The sequence below is a fragment of the Astatotilapia calliptera genome, chromosome 15 (assembly GCF_964374335.1).
Source record: "Astatotilapia calliptera chromosome 15, fAstCal68.1, whole genome shotgun sequence".
NCBI classification, from domain to species: Eukaryota; Metazoa; Chordata; class Actinopteri; order Cichliformes; family Cichlidae; genus Astatotilapia; species Astatotilapia calliptera.
This window is the reverse complement of record NC_137436.1, coordinates 33,828,996-33,845,435: the sequence shown is the minus strand read 5'-3', so window position 1 is coordinate 33,845,435 and position 16,440 is coordinate 33,828,996. Positions and strand designations below refer to the sequence as shown.

Below are 16,440 nucleotides of genomic sequence, written 5' to 3'. Positions count from 1 at the left end.
AGACTGTCCAAGCCGGGGCTCGAACCGGCAACCTTCCGATTACAAGGCGAACTCCCAACTCTTGAGCCACGATCGCCCCACGATACACGCAGTGATACGGGGGAGTCACTGTTTTCTGCTTCATACACTACTGGCCTCTATAGTCACCATCACTACTGATGACTGTAGAGCTCACTTGAGTACAGTGAACTCAATGTCATGTTCAAGAAACTAGTTTGAGATGATTTAAGGTTTTGTGACATTGCGTGTTATCCAGCTGGAGGCAGTCTTTTGAAATGGATACACTGCAATCATAAAAGGAGGGACATGTTCAGCAACAATACTCAGGCTGTGACATTTAAATGATACTCAGTTGGTACGTGCCAAAAAATATCCTCCACACCACACCAGATGAAGCAAGGCTTTTATGTTCAAGCCTAGAAGTGATAGATTTCGATATCACACTGTTTTGTCACTGTAACGTTTGTCCTGTAAAGCATCCACAGGACACGGGTGTGGGGACAGCAATACCTTCATTAATACTGTGGTTTCAGGTTCACTGGGACACAGTCACTCCCGCTCTCTGCTGTCACGTCCACTCTTCCGCCTCTGACTGTCACTGCGAACATATAAAGAGTGACAATCACCTTCACTTCCCAGCACACCTGTTCACCCCGCCCCTGCGCCGCCCCGGGAGCTCACTGCGTCATCCCTCCTCTGCAGCCGGCCAGAGACCACACCCACGCCACAGTCACATGATGCTAAACAGAAGCTGTCAACTCAGCTCTGTACAGTGGGCAATCATAATGAAGCAGTTCAACTTGTAGATTCAAGCTGCACTGCTCTTCATACTTTTGGCCACCAGATGCCACCAGCGAGGACGGTGTCGAAAAGCTTCGAGTAACAAACCCTTTTTCAAGACCAGCTTCAGTGATTCACAAAGCTTCATTTTGCCATCACTAATCTAAGGAGCTTGGAAAGAAAATTGACTGGAAGGAAAATTTCCAGGACCTCCTTAATCCCAATGACATCTTCTGTAGAGGAAGCAGAATCTGGGTATGAGATTCTTGATAGGGAACCCTTCACCTCTGGTGTCCACCATCCAGTGCATGGATTATCGCCATGTCAGGTACCATCTTACAACCACAGTGCCTTGCAACAGCCTCAGCAATGGAGGTGTTGAGCACGGTCCATTCAGCTTATTGTCTCCAGCCTCCTTCAGAATGATGTTAAAGTCATGCTGTTGAAATACTGTTGAAGGAACTGAGATCACCTTCTGTTGTAAGAGTGATCCAATGTTAGCATTCACACTTTAGTGAGAGGTGAAACAGATTTGACCTAAGGGACAATCTTTTTTTTTTGTAACCAGTTAGAAGATTTTGGCTTTTATGAATAATAGGATGAAATCTCTATCAGTCATCTGCCACCCAGCTGATAGAGATTTCCTTTCCTGCAATAATAACACCTACAACTGAAACGGCTCCGACCTGTAAGGTCAAAAAGGGCATCGGAATCACTTTCACAGTGGAACAAAGAAATTCACCGCAGTTGCGATAATAATATGCGCATCTGCTGCAGCCACAGGTTTGGATGGTCGTTAAAATGGAGAGATATCTGACGAGAAACATGCGTTGCATCTGAGACAAACGAGGCAAATGCTGATAATAAGGCAAAAAGGAAATACGATGAAGTGTATCTTGCTCTTGGTTTCACGGTGAATGTGATAGGAGATGAAAAGAGACCGGTGTGTATTTTATGTTTGAGAACTCTGGCAGTTGACAGTATGATGCCCAACAAATTAATAAGACACTCAGAGACATTACACCCCAATGACATCCATAAGACACTTGACTTCTTTCAAAGAAAATTGGAGATTACCGTCAGCAGGAAAAAAAAATAAAAGCTCTAACCTGAGATTCTGGCGTTTCTGGCAAAATACATTTATATTTAAAAATGAACTCAGGATTTAATGAACGATATCGTGTTATTCAAACTAAAATCGATTTTACTCAGAAAATCTATCATCGAAACCCACCCCGAGTGAGTCTGGCTGGTGTGGAGAGGGAGCATCCACTCATGGATAGAAAGCTGTGGGCATTCTGCTTCTATTTGGCACGTCCTACCTCTGTGAGATGGAGTGAGCCTCACTGAAAACAAAGTATAGATCTAGGTTGAACATTGAACATGACTTGACAATGGCGGTATCAAGCCTGCAACCACAGGCTCAGTGCAGCCACTACGAGTGACAAGTATTAAACTCTCACTAAATTATATATTTTTTCATCTCTGTTCATGAGTTTCTGGATTTCTTTTTTCATAAGACTAAGACTGAACTTTATTTTTGCATTTCTGGCAAAGTTCACATTCTGTGTAACTTGCTGCTTTTTTGAAGAAGTGGTGCAGACTAATGACACAGTCTAGTGACAAAAGTTGCAAAGTTGTTTGAAATGAAAGTTGTTGTAGTCTGAGGTGGTAGTCTGTAGCACGGGGGGCCCCACAAGGAACAGTACTTGCCCCTTTCCTCTTCAACCTGTACACTGCAGACTTCAGTTATAACACAGACACTTGCCATCTCCAGAAGTTCTCAGACGACACCGCCATTGTGGACTAGGCGTCAGAGGGAAACGAACTGGAATACAGGGGGTCATCATCAATGACTTTGTCAGCTGGTGTGAACATAACCATCTTCATATCAATTCCAGCAAGACGAAAGAGCTGGTGACTGACTTCAGCAAGAAGTCCCCCCCTACATCAGTGAACATCCAGGGTTTGGACATTGAAATGGTGGAGGAGTACAAATACCTGGGTGTTCACCTCAGTAACAAACTGGATTGGTCCGCAAATACAAATCCCCTTTACAAAAAAGGTCTAAGTCGTCTTCACCTGCTATGGTGGCTGAGATACTTTGGGGTGAACAGGACTCTTTTAAAGGCGTTCTTCTACGACACTGTGGTGGTGTCTGCTATCTTTTATGCTGTGGTCTGCTGGAGTGGTGGAATGGCAGAGAGGGACAGGGGGAAACTTAATAAACTGATCAAGAGGGCCAGCTCTGTCCTGGACTGTCCACTGAAGTCCATCAAGCAGGTTGGCGAGGAGAGAATGTTGTCTAAGCTAACATCCATCATGGACAACACCTGCCACCCCCTGTATGAGACTGTACTGAGCAGCCTCTACAGCAGCCTCTATTACATGGTTATCTCACTCATCACCAGTTTAATTGACATATCATATGTTTTTAATTGCTGCTACTCATTAGCAGCTTGTTTGTACACTGTATATTTCACCAGGAGCATTTATACACCCCCCACACTTATGTACATATCTCTGTATGTATATCTGTGCATACGAATTTCGGTTGCTGTGTATATAGGACTACTTTGTGTCTATATTCCTCTTGCTATAAGAGCTGTGTGACACCCAAATTTCTAATTCGTGGGATAATAAATGTTTATTCTATTCTATTGTTTGTTTAAAAGAAAAATGAATGAAGAATTCATTGTGAATGTGCTTATTATCAGAACAAAGTTGCAGCTAGGCTTTTCTGTCTTTGTTTTGTTTTTGTCTGTGGCGTGAAAATCTTTCCTCCTGCATGTAGTGAATGATGTAAAAACGTTGACAACCACTGGGGCTTTGACAAATTTGCTATAAGGAACACATCAAGCCATAAACTCATATACTGAGGAAATGCTTTAAAGAGGCCTAAGAAAAGACTAAAGCTGTCTTCTGTAACAAGTTCAGAGTAAAAATGTCTAAGCTCAGACTTAAATATGTCTGTTTTCCATGAATCCCGGTCAGTCTGTTGCAAGGTAAAAGCATGATTTAATATTGGTAGCCAACTGTTTAATGATAGAAAATATTTTCTTTGATTGAGGGATTAAAGTAATTAGGCCTAGCCAATACTTTCCACGTACAGTTCTTTGTAAGAAATGGGCTATCAGACTATTTCTGCGTATTTTTCTTCCTTTTTCTTGAGTTCCGTTTTGATTTGGATTGTTTTCTATAACTGTCCTGTAGGGGGCAGCCAAGCGGTGAACGGCACCGACACTGTCGCCTTATGACGCAAAAGAAGCCAGTGTCCGGGCGTCAGCCATCTTCTCTTAAATTGTCAACCGAGCTCTTGGAGCGGTCTGCTGTTGGACAACAAAAGAACAACAACAGCGATCATGGGAGCTGTTTTGGGTTTGTGCTCGATGGCAAGCTGGGTCAGTATCATTCTTCATTTGACTGTGAGAACAGTTTTAACAGCGACAGGACGTTTTAGCTGCCTCGATTTAACAAATGTTGCAGTGACTGCGCAGGAGGAAAATGTCAGGCCAACACGATGAGCGTCTGTGGCGCAGACATACTAACATCACCGTTTGGCTCATAACACACTTTAGTGATTCAGTTACTGTGAGCGTGTTACTGCGCTTTTAGTTAGACGGAGCCGATTATGCGAACCATCGCCGTACTACCTCCCATCCAGCAGGCCTGTTGATGTTCATGTTACAGTGATGGCTCGTAAACACACTGTCCGTGAAATGAAAACACCGGGGTGTGACGTTAGCTCAACCTTGTAAACACAGTGCGGTATCCGCTGCACGCAGCAGGTTCGTGTCATGTGAAACGGACAGATACACTTACAGACACGAGGTGCTTCTAGGAACTAAATGATTACCGTTATTCCTGTTAACCAATGAGCTTTGAAATATCTGTGCTTAACTCTAATACTCGACTTGTTCCCATGTGTGTATGTAGATCCCGTGTCTCTGTGGCAGCGCCCCCTGTCTGCTATGTCGATGCTGCCCCAGTGGAAATAATTCCACAGTGACTCGCCTCATCTATGCCTTCTTCCTGCTTCTGGGAGTGGCTGTTGCCTGTATCATGTTGATGCCTGGCATGGAGGGCCAGCTCAAGAAGGTACGCAGTGTTCCTGACATAAAACTAGCCTTGGAATATCTCCTGCAGCACAGAGATGTCACAAGTTATGAAAACACTCTCATGGATATTTTAGTTTGCTAAGGCTTTAACAGGATTCTGCAGTGAGAGTAAATATAGTTTGGTTCATTGCTCCTAATTATGTAAGACACATGGTCCTTGTTTGCTGTTAAGTAGCTTACCAGTTGTTAATCACCGTATTCTCCTAATGAGCCATACCTGCCCGTTCCAACTGTTAAATACTTAAATATGTGTGATATTCACACCAAGAGAACTATACACGGCTGTGAAAATACTGTGATCTTTCCTCTCACGTGGTAACTGTTTTTATGTTGATCCCTACAGTGGCCTCAATCCCCTTTTTTCTGTTTGTGCAGCTTTGTTGTATAATATCGGCTATAACAAAATAATCTGGTGGGATGTTTGGAAAAAAGTTTTAACGGTGTTCAGTCGGCCGTGTTTGGAAGCTGCAGTGCTGTGAAAAACCTCATTCTTTGGGGGGGTTTTTTGTTTCTCAACTAAGCAAGTGAGACAACACTCTAATACTAGAATAACTGACAAGTCAGAAACACTAAGATAATATGTTACATTTGAGAACAGTTTAGTGGAAAATGTCAAAAACTAATAAAAAGGCATTTCAAACCATTAATCCGATTCTTCAGTGCTGTTTAGATGGGCGCCACCTCTTGTCATTCATCATCAACACGTTATACTCAAAATAGACACCAAAGAGGAAAAACCCTTCCGATAAACCAATGTTAAATATGTTATGGAAACATGTTCACGAATTATTAAAATAGGACAAATGAACATCTGAAAAACTAAAACTGTAACTGAACAGTGTGGCACTGCATCATGAACGATGCACACTGAAAATTCATGACAACGACTTCAATAAAAGTTCAAATCTAAAAATAAGAAAACAACAAATTTTGCAGCCATTTTTTCCGTTTATTGAAGTCTGGTCGCGGGGGCAGCAGCAGGGGAGCCCAGACCTCCTTCTCATCACCTCCTCGAGGTTATCCGGGGAAACATCCAGCCATTGGTGTGTCCTGGGTCTGCGCTGCGGCCTCCTCCGATATGACGCGCCCAGCTTAGACACCTTACCCAGGAGGTGACAGCTTTAGCCATCTCCTTTTTGTGTAGAGCTGCAGCTACTCTACTCTGAACTCCTCCATAATGATCCAACTCCTCAGCCTCGCAAAGGGAGAGACCATCCGCCCTTCGAAGAAAGCCATTGTCCGCCGTTTGTATAGCTGTCTCAATCCAGGCCATCACTATTAGAATAACAGATTTTTGGTGTTTTTTCAACAGTGCTCCATCTAGTGGCAGATGGCTGCATAACATTTATGATCCAACAATTTACCAGCATTAGGCATCAAATCTGGTACCAAATAGTGACAACGATTAGTCGGCTAGTCGCAAACATCACTAATTTTTCACATTTGAACATTGACAGAGATTATCCAAGTAAATGTAAATTTTTTTAAATGATAATTTGATTTAATGGAAAAGCTACAAATGCTCTAATGGAAAAGTTATTGCCCCTCAAACGTAATAACTGATTGCATCCTCCTTGTTTTGTGATAACTGACGGTGAGTGTACCACATCACTGTGGAGGAACTTTTGCCCCCTCTTTGCAGAATTGTTTTAATTCAGCGACAAAAGAGGATTTTAAGTTCATGACCTTGGTTAAATTTAAGTCCAGGCTTTGACTAGTCAAATGATCATTGGACTGGTTCTTATGTAGCACTTTTGTACTCTACCTGAGCACTCGGTGCTTTATTCAACTTGTCTCTTTCACCCAAGCACTTTTTTCTACGTTTTTCTATGCTGGATCTATCTAGCTCTATTTTTTTCCATTTAACATTTACACACATGCATCCAATGAATGCGGATATTTGGCATGCAGACTGGAGAGATGGAACCACCACTTGCTGTTGTGCTTTGGGTCATTGTCCTGCTGCATAACCCAAGTGTGCTCAAGCACTTTGACCGCTGTATAAGAACCAGACCAATTTCCATTTTCAAGATAGCTTTGTATGGCCTTGTGCAAGCAGTTGTGTTAGTGACATTAAGCAACACTAATTGTCTTAAAACAAAAGCAACTACAACAGATTCAGTTCAGATAACTTTTCTCTTAATAAATGAAATCATCATTTTAAATTGCTCTCTATTGACTCAGGTTATCTTTGTCTAATACTGAAATGTGTTTGCTCTAAAATATCTAAGCGTGACATATCTGACCAAAAGAAAAGTTAGAAAAGAGGCAAATATTAGCTTTGATGTATCCAGTGGTGGTGTTTGTATGACCGACACGTCGTTTGAGTACAAAATGCAACATGTTAAAGGATAATTTTGGCTAGCTCATGTCCAGCCTGCACTTGACAGGTGGATAATTGACCTGTGGGATCTCTGTGGATTTTCTTTGGCTCGCAGTACAGTGCCTCTGTTGCATCCAGTGGCTCCTTTGCCCTTTCGTGGCGGGTGCTGCACTACGACACACCTGTATACATTGTCTCTTTTTATGTTGCTCTAGATTCCAGGTTTCTGTGAAGGAGGGAGGGGTTCGTCTATTCCTGGTGTGGAGGGACATGTGAACTGTGATGTGCTGGTTGGCTACAAGGCCGTGTACCGTGTTTGCTTCGGAATGGCTATGTTCTTCCTGCTTTTCTCTCTGCTCATGATCAAAGTCAAGAGCAGTAAAGACCCCCGTGCTGCACTCCACAACGGGTGAGTCAGCATGTCCATCTTCCACATCATGTCTGCTATGACACAAAGTCAGGTTTTATTGAGATTTGATGGATTGATTACTAGGGCTGGGTATCGTCACTGATTTCTAGAATTGATTCAATTCCGATTCACAAGGTCCCGAATCGATTCGATTTGAATCTGGGAAATTTTGACAGTCAGAAATATTATAATTCAGATCAGTACATTTACATATTTTTGTATCTATTAAAAGGAAGCTGACACACGCAAGACTTTATCAAAGGTGTGAGCATCACAGCAGAGGCCTTTGTGTCAAAGTAGCTGAAGATAAAACACAGAAAAACATGAAGGTGATTTTCCTGGCCTGGGATTTTATAAAAATATTCTGCAGTACATCAAAAATGAAAGAAAACCATTAATCAACACATGAACATTACCTCTGAAGTTACAGCTGTTTTATTAGAGACACGGCTGAGCGTTTTGCATTTTGCTTAATTTTAAAAAGTTTAAATTTGTTCAGTATTGAACGGCAGAAATTAGGTTTACTTTTCGGAAGTAAGTAAAAGGGAGGAAAAAAAACGTCGGCTGACAGCGCTGTAAACAACGGTAGACTTGTGCGTAACAAGCAAGCGAATAATGCAGAAGAGAGAGAGAGAGAGAGAGAGAGAGAGCTGTGCATGAAGTGTGATTTTTATCCTGAAAAGTCAGCAAAAGTCAGAGGGAATTCATGACGATGTTTATGTGAAGCGTAGTTTGGATCTTCTTTTGCTGCTGGTTCGGTCAATATTGTTTGGAGAGAGATAAAACTAACAGCCATATGATCAGCGCAAAAAGGGCGTAAACACAGCGCGGACCCGCGGATCAGAATCAGCAGCCGTCGGCTTTCAGCCCCGACCGTGTCCGTGCCGTCAGGTGAGAAAGGCGACATCTCACTGATTCTGATCCGCGGGTCGCGCTGTGTGTTTACATCTTTGTGCAGAAGTCGTGTTCCTGCTCTCATTTACTGTCTTAGCTGTTTGGTGGTTGTTGAAATTTTGTGATCTTTCACCTGAGATTCTGGCACTTCGGGCAAAATACATTAATATTAAAAAATCGATTCAGGATTTTAATGAATCGATTTTACGTTATCCAAGCCAGAATCGATTTTAATCAATAAATCGATTATAAAAACCCACCCCTATTGATTACCTGCTTTAAACATGCCAAACATATCATGTTATTAGAACATGTGACAAGCTGGAACGTGTTGTTGTTATAGCTCACATCAAAACTAGCAGCAGGGAGTGAAAGGCCATCTTTACTGCGGAACATCCCACTTAGGACTGCAGCTAGTGATTATTTTCATGAATATAAGAAGCATTTTCAATTAAATTCAGTTTTATTTAAATAGCACAGCACCAGATGTGTTGCTCACAGTTTCCTGATGTCCATCATTGCACGTTTAAAACATGTTACCATTAATGTACTTGAATGACAACATCTGCAAACGTTTTCAGCAGTAATCTGATTGTTAATTTCTTTATGTTCTGTTTGTCAGGTTTTGGTTCTTCAAGTTTGCAGCAGCTGTTGCCATCACTGTTGGATCCTTCTTCATCTCAGAAGGGCCCTTCACTACTGGTAACTGTTTTTGGTTCACTCTCACTTAGTCCAATTGATTACATTGATCATTGATTGCACACACACACCTTGTTTCATTTTACAGTGCACATTAAAGGACAAGAATAAAGAAATGTGAATGTGCCAGATTAAAGCTCTCTATTCATCTCACACTAAACTGGAGGTTTCATTATATTAGTGTCCTTTGTGTGACGTTCTTTCTCTCACTCTGATCCACAGTGTGGTTCTACATCGGTATGGCGGGGGCCTTCTGTTTCATCCTTATCCAGCTTGTTTTACTCATCGACTTTGCCCATTCTTGGAACGAGTCTTGGGTGGAGAAGATGGAGGAGGGCAACTCTCGCTGTTGGTATGCAGGTATGATGACAAGTGATAGAGGATACTCGTGGAGATGACTAAAGAGCTCTGTCTTTGATCTAATAGATTTGAAGTGCAGACAAAAATGTTTTGGTCATAGCTGGAAAAATAGGATTTACTTAAGACTTATTTTTATGTTATTAATTACAACAGTCACAAGAAATAATTAGGTGTACGCTTGGGTGTATTTGTTTTATATGACAAGTAAACAATTCAAGGTGGTGTTTCCATCAGCTGGAAAAGATTAACACAACTCTATGTTAATGAGGTTTCTTTGTTTTTGTATGTTCACAGCTCTGCTGTCAGTCACCACAGTCAGCTACCTGCTGTCTCTGGTGTCTCTGGTCATGTTCTATGTCTACTACACCCACTCTGATGGCTGCACTGAAAACAAGGTCTTCATAAGCATCAACATGCTCCTCTGCATCGCTGCCTCCGTCATGTCCATCCTGCCACAGATCCAGGTTCACACCACTTCTTGTGTACATTAGATGACTCGACATGTTCAGCTTTTATATGTAGTAGTAAGATGCATTAATCATATTAACATGACAGGATATGTAGGGCTTTATTATGAAGTGATGTTATGCAATGTAACACTAAAAGAATAATGGCATGAATTATAGCAAGATGAGTCAGACATGAGATGATGGAGTCATGGAGGTGTCGCCTAATATAATTCAGAATGTGTCATGTATGAAAGTTGTTGTTAGAAATTAGAGATAACTGATGTGTGGTGTGTCATGTACAGGAGTCCCAGCCCAGGTCTGGCCTGTTGCAGTCTTCTCTGGTGACATTGTACACCATGTACCTGACCTGGTCTGCTATGACCAATGAGCCTGGTAAGAAAACAAAAGCTTTTCAGCCTGCTGTGTTTTGCAGTGTACTGGTATGTAGGGCTCCTCGATTATGGCAAAAATGATAATCACGATTATTTTCACTGAAATTGAGATCACGATTATTTGACGATATTTATTTAACCCTTTAAGACCTACTATAGAACCAAGTCCACCAGAGTTTATATTATTTTTATTTATTTTTTTTACATGCTGTAGTGCCATTTGTGGGAGCATTTCAAGTTGCTATACATCAATACAACTGTTATAGCCCATATTTTAATAATATGTATGCATGAAGTCCATAGTAATTACATAAATTGCAAAAAAGTGCAATAAACTACAAAAAAAATTGAAAATCGCTTTTGTTTTGTTTACATATATTTCTACTTGGAGAAATTTAAGAGGTTTATCCCTCAAAACTTTAAATACAATAAAGTTGCAAAAAATAGTTTCCCACCACAGGAAATTTATTTTGAGTGTCTTCATAGTTTTATTTTGGAGATACAGCAATTTTTATATACTGCAGGAAAAACAAAAAACAATCCTATGATGCAAATTTGCAAAGAAAACAGCATGTGCCTCATTTCACTGTGGGAAGTGTTACGAACAGCTGATAGGAACGGCAAAGCGTGTTTCTGGAATATTATGTTTTTGTTCCTGCAAGCGCTTTTTATGCAATTTTTGCAAAGCTATATGTGGAACGAAACCGTGACCGAGGACAAGCTGATGGCATAAGATGTAAGTACAACTCCTCCGGTTTCATATGCAAAACAAATTATTGCGCTAGCTTACACGGTTCAGGTTCTACAGGGATTTAAAAATAGTTACGCAAAACGGAGCGTGCTGCTCTGACCGGCTTTAAAGGGTTAACAATGACTTTAAAAAAATAATATAAAATAGTGTGCAACACCACTGAAGTTTGTTTTTTTTAACCTCTCTTTTCAACCAACGGCAGTCACTCTCCAAATAACTTCTGCTTAGCTTTCCGAGCTTCCCTCGGGTCCTCTTAATCAGCGGTCTCCACCCTTTTTTGCGCCACGGACAATATTTTCACGGACCGGCCTTTAAGGTGTCGCAGATAAATGAGGGAGGGGCTAATAATCGGCTCAGTCATTTTTAATGATCGTTGAAAGCCCAGATCGTAATCGTGATTAAAATTCGATTAATTGAGCAGCCCTACTGGTATGTGCCCATAACTGACCCCCAGACCCAGGCCTAGCCCCACACACACAGATACACGTCCGTCCACATCTACCCCATGCTCTGACGTGAACGGACAGGTGCCCACCCAAAGCCAGCAGTGATCCCGGAACGCTGCTTTGAGAATCAGTTTGACACCAACGGATTTCAACTTTATTCTCAAACTGATCAATAATAGTTTTTATCTAATGTGGGCCTGTGTATTTTTGGGATGCTTCATGCTGCATCGATCTATTGTGTGATTTATCAGTTCCATTCTCTCCACATGGTCACACTCTACTTGTGAATATGGGTGTTTCTATTGGTCCAGATAGATCCCACAAGGAAAACTGTTGTGTTAGAGCAGCTGGACAAAGAATAAAAATACTGCAGTGTACAATAAACAGAGTGCCACAGATGCCTAGTGCGGACGCTAATAAATGCACATGCAAAGATTTACAAATACAACAGTGATTTTTAAAAAAGTAGCAACGAAGTTGGTTTAAAAGAAACAGTAAAATTAAGACTGACGTTTTGCAGAGTACTGCAAATTGTGTTGATAAATATGTCCACTATTAATCTAAGAAACTGCTGCATGAAGGTATAATACAAAAATATGTGTGGGATGGTTTGGCTAATAGGTGTGATCTGCTGTCGTAGAACAAGTAGTTACTGTACTGTTCTCTATAAAACAGTAGGAATGAGTTTCTGTAGTGTTGTTTGAGGCAGCGGGGTTGAATCACACTGAGGAAGAATGAAGGAAGGAGCTTTGCTGCCTTCGAAGTGTGGAGTGATGCTGGCTTGTCCATAATGGAGAGCAGTTTGTCCCTCACCGACTCAAAGCCTACGGACTCTGGCGCTGATGCTTTCCGCCAGCAGACAACAGCAAATTAGATGGCCAGACTGGTAGATCACCTCCAACACATTAAAGGATCTGAGCTTCCCCTTCTTATAAACAGCATCAATGTAAACTACCAGTAGCTCTCCACTGTTTCCACCTCCTCACCCATGATGTTGATGGGCCTAGCTGAAGACTTTTTCTTTTGGAAGTCAACTGCCATCTCTGTTGTCTTGATTACATTCAGAACGAGGGGATTTCTTCCTCACCAGCTCTCTGTACTCTGACTCCTGCCCACCCTTAGTACATCCAATCAGTGTAGTGTCGATGGTGATCCAGTGCTTGTTGTTAGGAAAACTGCATACAGTCCTGGTTGGGACGATCCTCACAGAAATGTATACAGTCAGTGATGTAGTCTGTGATGCTATAGCTATCATTTCCATTTGGATCACAGAACATGTCTGTAGTGTCAGAGCATTCCTGCAGGGCATTGCTGTCTTCTACCTCTTCACTGGGTTGGTGGCAACAGGAAGGAAAGGAAGTACAGGAGCACACTAAGAATATAGATGGATAGAACACCTTCCTGAATGCTAAACGCTACTGATACCACTGACATGTAGTGCATTTGAATAGACTTCAGTGGCTGTGCAGATGACGGTAATTAGATAATTAAAGAATCTCTTCTTGTCTCTCAGACAGGAAATGTAACCCAAGCCTTCTGGGCATTATTGGGCTAAACACCACAAGTCCTGGCAGTCAGAACCATGTGGTTCAGTGGTGGGATGCCCAAGGGATTGTGGGATTGATCCTTTTCCTCATGTGTGTCCTTTACTCCAGGTATGGAACTCCTTAATTATCTTTGTAATTCTAAACTTGCAAACACCCAGACAACTAAATGGTTCATTTACTAACCCGCAGGCTGTCTCTTTGTGGATAGCACGATTCTAACTGTAGCCCTCTGTTTATTCGTCAGCATCCGCAATTCATCCAATGCCCAAGTCAACAAGCTGACTCTGACCAGTGATGAGTCTGCTCTCATTGAAGATGGGCCTCAGACGGACAGCTTTGAGGAGGGAAACGGCCCCAACAGAGCTGTGGACAATGAGAAAGATGGTGTCACGTATTCTTACTCTTTCTTCCACTTCATGTTGTTCCTTGCGTCGCTCTACATCATGATGACCCTCACCAACTGGTATAGGTAGGTTTCACGCTGTAGGAGACCTGTATAAGTCTGTCTTTGTACTTTATATTTGTTATTTCATGGGTTTTGTCCACAATAAGTTTAAAGTTGCGCAGTCTTCCATAGTCAGAGACGTTACCTTTGCTCTGGATTTCTTACCTCATATGTGGGGTTTAGGTCCAAATAAGGCGCGTTTTGTGTTTCTGCTAAGGTATATTATTTGGATAGAAGCAACTAGTCCACTTTGTTTGTGTGTGTCCGCAGCCCTGACTCCAAGTATGAGGCCATCACCAGCAAGTGGCCGTCTGTGTGGGTGAAGATCTCCTCCAGCTGGATCTGCATCGCACTCTATGTGTGGACATTGGTGGCTCCACTGGTCCTGGTCAATAGGGACTTTGACTGAAACTGCACACTGTCCCACTGCTCCAAATATTGAAGCTTTCACCTGTGTTTTGTTACTGCAAATTAAGAAACTTAGTAGTTAAATAACATTGCATGAGTCAGTGCTGAAGGAATGGTTGTTTATTGGCTCTGGTGAGTTGCTTGTATTGCTGAGTGTAGCTACATAACCAGAAGGTGATGAACTAGTCAGGACGTTCATGTGTTTTGTTTTGTTTTTGTTTTTTCCAGCTGTGACTTCAGCCCATTCTCATGAATCCTTAACAGTTCATTGCAGTCATTAGTATATCCTGTTAAACCCAGTGACGACTTGCACGTTTTTCTTTGAAAACTCGACGTGATGTTAACAGTAGTTGTATCTGAAAAGGTTCCTATGATCCTGCGTGCACATCAACTCTGCACTGTAATGTTCTGTATGCTGTTTCCTGTTTAAAAAAGGGAAAAAATGTTTTTATTCTTTTGAGTTGTGCATGAGCAGCTGTGACATTTAGAAGCAAGAGTAGGTTCCCACTGGCTCCATCACCCTGCGTGAGCAGTGTTGTGCATATGTGTTGGTGTAGATAGTTCTTCTTTATATTGCACATGTCTGCACACGCTCAGCTAATTGAGTAACAAGATGCATTCTTGTTTTTGTTGCTTCTGACTTGCTTTTTGATAACATTTGTGGTTTTGACTGCTTGACAAGCTTCCTGATAAGTTCTTGCGTAGCGCATTAGCTTGTTTCAGACATATTGTGGATGTGTTTGACTCTCATCTGTGATATTTTTTTTTCTTCTTGACCTAACAGTATATTGTAACTGATTTAATAAAAGAAATATGGGCGGGGGGAGTCAAGTCTAATTTGTTGTTGTTTGTTGTTTAGCTGGGTCGTACACAGTTGTCAGCTTCACCATTATTTGGTAGGTCCACCAAAACACTCATTGAGCTCTGAACCTAAAGGTCTCCTGTGGTAATGTGTCACACAGTGTTCAGTCATTTGTTTCCTGAAAGGAAATCTCATCTCATCATGCTTAATACCATTAAATCCAAGCTGAAATCACAAGATGAGATGGCAGTAACATGAAAAACCACCAGGGTAGTGGCAGGAAACTCTAAAGTTATTTTTCTATTTATAGGCGTTTACATTTATCTTCAATTTTGCTCACTTCTTTGTAGTTTGCGTCCAGGCAGTTAGACCTGTATTTTATTTTTTTAAGTGCTCATCAACGACAGTTTTCCACTTTCTGGATATCTTGCAGTGTTCTTCAGTTTATGCAGGCCGTGTACCAAAAGATTCAGGTGGAAATCTTTTGTACCAAATATAATCTTCATCTATAATACAGTACTGCGCTCTGCAGATATTAATTTCAACTGCTGTAATAAAGGAATGTATCAAATAGAGGACAAATAAAGTGCATCTCTTCTCAGTGCTTGTATGTCAACATTTGCAAAGGATTCCTTTTGTTGCAGTGAGGTGTAGAGCTCATCAAGTAATTATTGAGTATTCCACCAATTAATCAGATAAATCATTTTCTTATTAATGAACAATAATAAATATTCAAAAGGTGAAAATTTCCATTTTAGCTACGTCTGTCTACGTGCCCTAGTTAAATGTAACTTCAATGCAAAAATATATAAATACTCGAGTACATTCAGAGGTCAAATAAAATAAGCAATGAACACAAGCTAAACTAAGGCATAAAAATATAACCTGTCTCTGATGGGTTTCTGACAATAATGGGGGCAAAGAGTAGATGCGTGCAGTGGTTGGGATTTGGCTATTCCCCTGCCGCTCCTCGTTTCAACTATTTCTACTGCAGATCCCACAGATCAGTCACCCGTCTGCTCACCAGCTTGAAACAAGGAATAACAGTTTGCCTTCTCTGCTCAGCACTTTTATACTTCCACATAACTACATCCAAGCATGTTCCTGGCATGCTTGGACACTTTATTTCACATGTTACATTTTCTCATTCGGTTTAAACCTAAATTATTTTTCTATGATTAATCTTTAGCTTAACAACTTACAACTATTTTTCACACAGGACCAGTAGGATTGGATATTTTTATTCCTCAACAAATAAGTCATCGTTTAAATTGCTATTTGTATTTACTTCAGTTCAATTCAATTTTTTTTTACAGCACCAAGTCACAACAACAGTCGTCTCAAGGTGCTTTATACTGTAAGGTACCCCCACGATAATACATACAGAGGAAAACCGAACAGTCATATGGCCCCCTATGAGCAAGCACTTTGGCGACAGTAGGAAGGAAAAACTCCCTTTTAACAGGAAGAAACCTCCAGCAGAACCAGGCTCAGGGAGGGGCGGGGCCATCTGGGGTGAGACAAGGAAGACAGGATAAAAAACATGCTGTGGAAGAGAGCCAGAGATTAATAACAGGTATGATTCAATGCAGAGAGGTCTATTAACACATAGTGAGT

At 41.4% G+C, this 16,440-nt stretch overlaps 1 protein-coding gene across 1 annotated transcript; it reads left to right on the top strand.

Moving 5' to 3' along the window:
- Positions 1-4,021: 4,021 nt before the first annotated feature.
- On the top strand, positions 4,022-14,858 carry serinc1 (serine incorporator 1). Its single transcript, XM_026142395.2, has 10 exons — positions 4,022-4,181; positions 4,717-4,878; positions 7,437-7,630; positions 9,147-9,226; positions 9,446-9,583; positions 9,878-10,047; positions 10,335-10,425; positions 13,135-13,276; positions 13,413-13,637; positions 13,884-14,858. Exons 1-10 carry the CDS (start codon positions 4,143-4,145, stop codon positions 14,020-14,022), a joined length of 1,380 nt encoding a protein of 459 aa, XP_025998180.1. The 5' UTR covers positions 4,022-4,142; the 3' UTR covers positions 14,023-14,858.
- The last annotated feature ends 1,582 nt before the right edge of the window (positions 14,859-16,440 follow it).